Source organism: Opisthocomus hoazin, chromosome 8 (genome assembly GCF_030867145.1).
Source record: "Opisthocomus hoazin isolate bOpiHoa1 chromosome 8, bOpiHoa1.hap1, whole genome shotgun sequence".
In the NCBI taxonomy this organism is placed as follows: Eukaryota; Metazoa; Chordata; class Aves; order Opisthocomiformes; family Opisthocomidae; genus Opisthocomus; species Opisthocomus hoazin.
In genome coordinates this window covers 3,192,117-3,198,116 of record NC_134421.1, presented here as the reverse complement: position 1 = coordinate 3,198,116, position 6,000 = coordinate 3,192,117, and the positions used below count along the sequence as shown (strand labels likewise).

The 6,000-nt window shown below is 51.8% G+C and overlaps 1 protein-coding gene across 2 annotated transcripts in view; it reads right to left on the bottom strand.

Moving 5' to 3' along the window:
• Positions 1–4,039: 4,039 nt before the first annotated feature.
• The window catches only part of LOC104330278 (sodium- and chloride-dependent betaine transporter), a 43,339-nt gene continuing 41,378 nt past the window's right edge, over positions 4,040–6,000 (bottom strand). For both annotated transcript variants that reach the window (XM_075429597.1, XM_075429598.1), the window contains exon 15: positions 4,040–5,608. In XM_075429597.1, the coding sequence (XP_075285712.1) occupies positions 5,465–5,608 (144 nt within the window). In that variant the 3' untranslated portion in view covers positions 4,040–5,464. The remainder of the gene's footprint in view (positions 5,609–6,000) is intronic.

Here is a 6,000-nt window from a genome sequence, read left to right as displayed (position 1 = left end):
TTCTTCAGATTTTTTCCAGCACAAGTTTTCTGCTCCAACTTCCTTCTCCTTTTTTTTTTTTTTTTTCCTATTTGCCACTGTTGAAGGAAGAAGGGAGGGAAGGCTGAAGGGGGAAGGAATGCAAAAAACGGGAAGGAATGAAACAGAGAATGAAGAAAGGAGATGGAAAATACAAGACATTTTGTCTTGATTTCTTTTTTAATAAACTCTTTTCCTGGCTTTCTTTTCTGGAGAGAGGGGTGAAAATGGCCTTTTTAATGAAAAAAACCCCCGAGATCCCTGAAGTGGTAATTAGGTGCTTGACAGATATCTGTCCTTTCTTCCACATACAGGGGTTTTCCTCCAACTAGGATGAGCAGCACAGTATGGCCACCTCATAACTCCCCTTGGACTTCAGCTGCAAATGCATCATGCCTTGGCACGTTATTAACAGTTATAGGGTGAAAAAAAATCTCTCCCCTCTCTCCATGCTATCCCTTCAATAGAGGATTTACAGCCCGGCGGCGTGCAGGAAGGGAGCAGTTTCCCATCAGACTCCGAGGCCTCCAGAAGCGCCCGCCTCCAGGGGCTGATGGGGACCCGTCCGTTCTGTCGTGTGCACGTGGCAATGCCCGAAGTTTAGCAAAACCATTGCCTGGTCTCTAACTATGCCGGCGTGCTGAGAGTCTCGTAGCAAAGGGCAGCCACTGGTGGCTGTTCCCCCAGCTGGGTGTGCCTGGGTCGCTGAGCTTTCCCTTAAACTTCCTGAGACTCTGTCAATCCCATCCAAAGCAGATGGATTAATTTCCTCATCCTGGGAATTTTGTAATTGCTTTCAATGGGGGCAGCAATGCTTCCTCTGACTTTATTAAAATGTGCTGCTTCCTGGCAGAGGTGAGATGCTACTATCAGATTATGTGTAAGCAGCAGAGGAATCAGTTCATGCAGTATTTATCTTCAGAAACACAGCTCCACGTTTGTGCTCAAAACCGAAAAGTGATTTATTTCTATCTAGGATCTTTGCAGCGTTATCCAACCACCTCAGAAAAAGGAGTGAACACAAGTCCACAACTTCTCTGACAGTATGACACTACCTTACACCTTAAAGGCACGGCAGCAGGAGCAAAGGGGTAGAATGTCCTACAAGAACAGAGACAGCCAGCATGGCTTCACCAAGGGCAAGTCCTGCCTCACCAACCTAGTGGCTTTCTATGATGGTGAAACAACAAGGGTGGACAAGGGAAAACCTATGGATGTCATCTATCTGGATTTTTGTAAAGCCTCTGACACGGCCCCCCACAACATCCTTCTCTCTAAATTGGAGAGCCATGGATTTGATGGGTGGACCATTTGGTGGATAAGGAATTGGTTGGATGGTCGCAGCCAAAGGGTAGTGGTCAATGGCTCAATGTCCAGATGGAGACCAGTGACGAGTGGAGTCCCTCAGGGGTCCGTACTGGGACCAGTGCTGTTCAATATATTCATCAATGACATGGACAGCGACATCGAGTGTACCCTCAGCAAGTTTGCAGATGACACCAAGCTGAGTGGTACGGTCGAGACACCAGAAGGACGGGATGCCATCCAGAGGGACCTGGACAAGCTGGAGAGGTGGGCCTGTGTGAACCTCATGAGGTTCAACACGGCCAAGTGCAAGGTCCTACACCTGGGTCGGGGTAATCCCCGCTATCAATACAGGCTGGGGGATGAAAGGATTGAGAGCAGCTCTGCTGAGAGGGACTTGGGGGTACTGATAGACGAAAGGCTGGACATGAGCCGGCAATGTGCGCTGGCAGCCCAGAGGGCCAGCCGTGTCCTGGGCTGCATCAGGAGAAGCGTGGCCATCAGGTCGAAGAGAGGTGATTCTGCCCCTCTACTCTGCTCTGGTGAGACCTCACCTGGAGTCCTGCGTTCAGCTCTGGAGCCCTCAGCACAAGAAGGACATGGAACTGTTGGAGCGGGTCCAAAGGAGGGCTACAAAAATGATCCAAGGGCTGGAGCACCTCTCCTAGGAGGACAGGCTGAGAGAGTTGGGCTTGTTCAGCCTGGAGAAGAGAAGGCTGCGGGGAGACCTGATTGCAGCCTTTCAGTGCTTAAAGGGAGCCGATAGGAAAGATGGGGACAATCTTTTTAGTAGAGACAGCAGTGACAGGACGAGGGGTGATGGCTTTAAACTAAAACAGGGTAGGTTTAGGCTGGATATAAGGAAGAAATTCTTTACAATGAGGGTGGTGAAACACTGGAACGGGTTTCCCAGAGAGGTAGTGGAGGCCCCATCCCTGGAAACATTCAAGACCAGGTTGGACAGGGCTCTGAGCAACCTGGTCTGGTTAGCGGTGTCCCTGCTCGCTGCGGGGGGGTTGGACTAGATGACCTCTAGGGGTCCCTTCCAACTCCAAACTTTCTATGATTCTATGAGAAACCCATGCTGATGCCTAAGGCTGAATCTGGATGCCCAGTCCCAGTTCTTTATCTTTCTTTTTCTGTTTCTTGAAGAAGAAAAGGCAGGTTTCCTTCTCAAAACCAACACCACCATTCTGACCATGGGTACAGCCAAGGCGGCTGCCGCCCGTCCCTGAAAGCAAACCTCTCGTGCACGGCCCTGCTGCAGCTCCAAGTGCAGGGACGCAGCTGCGGAGCAAGCACCCAGCGGACACCCGGCACCCACCGGGGCCGGTGATTCCTCCAGCTGGTCGGGCTGTGCCACCCCGGCACTGCTGCTGCTTGGCTTTTGCTCCGGCTGCGTGTAGAGACCCCGCCGCAGGGAGCTGCTCCCCCCACCAAACTGTGAGCAACACCGCTGGGACGGAGAAGGAAAATCACCAAAAGACTTACCGTAGGCCTGACTGCAAGCTTTGGGATGTCACGCTCTTCCCACAACTATTGCTGCAAGGTGACATTTAGCTCTTTCAAACATACAAATAAAATAAATGGTCTCTTACAGAATCACAGAATCACAGAATAGTAGGGGTTGGAAGGGACCTCTGTGGGTCACCCAGTCCAACCCCCTGCCGAAGCAGGGTCACCCAGAGCAGGCTGTAGAGGACCTTGTCCAGGAGGGTCTTGAATATCTCCAGAGAAGGAGACTCCACAGCCTCCCTGGGCAGCCTGTGCCAGGGCTCCGTCACCCTCAGAGGGAAGAAGTTCTTCCTCATGTTCAGACGGAACTTCCTGTGCCTCAGTTTGTGCCCGTTGCCCCTTGTCCTGTCACTGGGCACCACTGAAAAGAGTCTGGCCCCGTCCTCCTGACACCCACCCTGCAGATATTTGTAGGCATTTCTAAGGTCCCCTCTCAGCCTTCTCTTCTCCAGGCTGAACAAGCCCAGCTCCCTCAGCCTCTCCTCATAGGAGAGATGCTCCAGTCCCCTCATCATCCTCGTAGCCCTCCGCTGGACTCTCTCCAGTAGTTCTTTTGCAGGGATCAAGCAGGAGGTTTGCCAGCTGTCTCTGCCCTTTACAGCAAACCATGTCCAACCAAACAACAATGTCGCAGGGAAGTACAGGTTTTGATACTTGACTTTCAGTGTTCATTTCACCAATAGTTTTTAGTTTTTAAAGGGAAGGAAATTAAATGGGGAAAAGATTGCCCTATTCTAGTTCACCAGTCAAACTCACAGGAAACTGCAGAAGATAAGGTTCCCATAGCAATTGGAATAGGTACCGTGTTGCACAGATGAGGCCCGATTTTCCCGCTTACTTTCAGTACTGGTGGTTTATCTCCACACAGCACAGGGAAAAGCAATTACTTGGAACGAGGAGCAAGGGAAAGGAGCCTGTGGCATCTCTGGTTCCTTTTAATGGCCGTTCTCCGGTGTGGTTTGATGCGCCACGATTGCGACACAGCAGTGCGCCAGCGCGTATGCCCTCAGCCATGGCAAAGATCCTGTGGGGATCCTGCCGCTGCCTTTTCCTGTGGTTTTAGCTGTGAAATTCTTATCGGCATCCAAGCAGGTTTTGGCAGGGAGTTTTACAGCCCCAGCCTCCGCAGGACAGAGCTGCGTGGCGTCGCACCAAACGCCCCATCCGAGCGCAATCTCTCCCAGTCATCGCCTCACGTTCATGACTACCCTGGCAATGAGAGACCTTTAATTAGACACAGTCTGCTTCCAATGAACCCATCTTACCTATTAATTATCGCTTTATCTTGCCTGTGCTTATGATTATTGCACCCGATTAAGTCGTCCTCATCCCCTGCACAGCCATCTGCAGCACGAGCCTTTTCCCACCCTCGCCCCAAGGCTGCTCTGCAGCACAGTATCAGGCACATCGGCTCCTTCATTAATTCCTCTACAAAATGCCCCAGCAGTGCAGTTAAATTTGTGGGCGTGCAGTCCCCAGGGTCTCATTTCTCCCCGCTGTGCTGCAGCTCATTTTTTTTTTTTTACCAGCTGTGGTGGGACTTCTCCTGCACTCCGTGAATTTTCTGAAAGAATTGTCAGACATTCAGCTGTTTCACTCTCAGATGTGTTTTCACTGAGCCGTGTAGTTTTGACCAAGAGCGAGTCCCCTAAATAGTTATTCCTCACCCCCTTTCCATCACAGAATCACAGAATCACAGAATGGTAGGGGTTGGAAGGGACCTTTGTGGGTCATCTAGTCCAACCCCCTGCCGAAGCAGGGTCACCCAGAGCAGGCTGCACAGAACCTTGTCCAGGCGGGTCTGGAATATCTCCAGAGAAGGAGACTCCACAGCCTCCCCAGGCAGCCTGGGCCAGGGCTCCACCACCCTCAGAGGGAAGAAGTTCTTCCTCATGTTCAGCTGGAACTTCCTCTGCTTCAGTTTGTGCCCGTTGCCCCTTGTCTTGTCACTGGGCACCACTGGAAAGAGTGATCCTGAGACTGCCTTGAGATCCATCATCAGCTATGATGGCATCGAGCACCCTGCCACTCTCTTTCATCTCAGTGACAGCTGAAGCCGTAACTACTAACACTGGAGCCTCCTCTTATCGTTGCCTGTGATGTGTTCCTGGCTTGCTCTCCCTCATACGCAGATGACCTAGCAATGCACTTTTCTCTATCTTCCTCCAGCTTCTTCTGTACTTCTGAACCAGTTTACTCCCTGTGCTAACGCCCCATCGTTTTGTGCCTTTGCATCACTAATTTTGCTCCTGCAGACCTTTATTCTCTGCTCTCTCTCACCACTGTGGTTTCCTTTCCTCCTCCCAACACAACCGTGTGGGTTTTCTTGTTTTCTTTTTTTGTGAATACGTTGTTTTTCTCGTCCCCAGCAGTGTCAGTACTGGAGGACACTTCTGACAAAAGCATCCTGCTCTCTCCCCAGCTGCTGACAGGGAGAGTTGTCCCCGGGGAGTCACAAGAAACACGTCCCTGGCGGGTGCAGCCAGCTGGCTGGAAGGAGAGGGTGTCCCAGGTGCTTCTGTCTCAAACGTGAAGGAGAGAAGGGAAGAGCCCAGGAGAGAAAAGAAACCACTTTGGGAAGGAGAGAGCAAACCAGTCAGGGTATGGAGGCGACGTCCCCAGTGCCTCAGCAGTGTGTTTCTCTCTCTATGATGCTGAGCACCTCCTGGACCGGGGGGGACCATCCCTCGCGCTTCGGTTCAGACAGACCGGCCATGTGCTGCTTTGGCTGCGGCAGGTCCTCCGCTGGGGAAATCAGCTGTGCCAGCCGCTGCAGAGAGAAGTATCTGTCAATTAAGCTGATAAACCACCTGACACCCGATAGTGATCCATGACCATTGCTGGGGACAAAGGCATCTGGGGAGCTACTGCTCCCAGCTCCCCACTCCTGTCCCGCCAAATGGCTGTGAGAGGGAGAGGAAGGAGAGCAGACTCTCTTTAACTGCTCTTGATGACAATTATTCTACCTCTGGGCACAAACCTGGGCCGTGGACTGACAACCTGATGCACAGGGCTCCCTCACAGACATGTTTCTGGGAGAAAGGATGTTAGCGATTAGCCCCACAGGCATTTCCTGTGGCCATGGAAAAAGCACCATAAAGCCCTTTTTTTTCCCTATGCCAAGTACCTGTGCTTCCCGTTGGCTTTGGTGGCAGCTCTGGA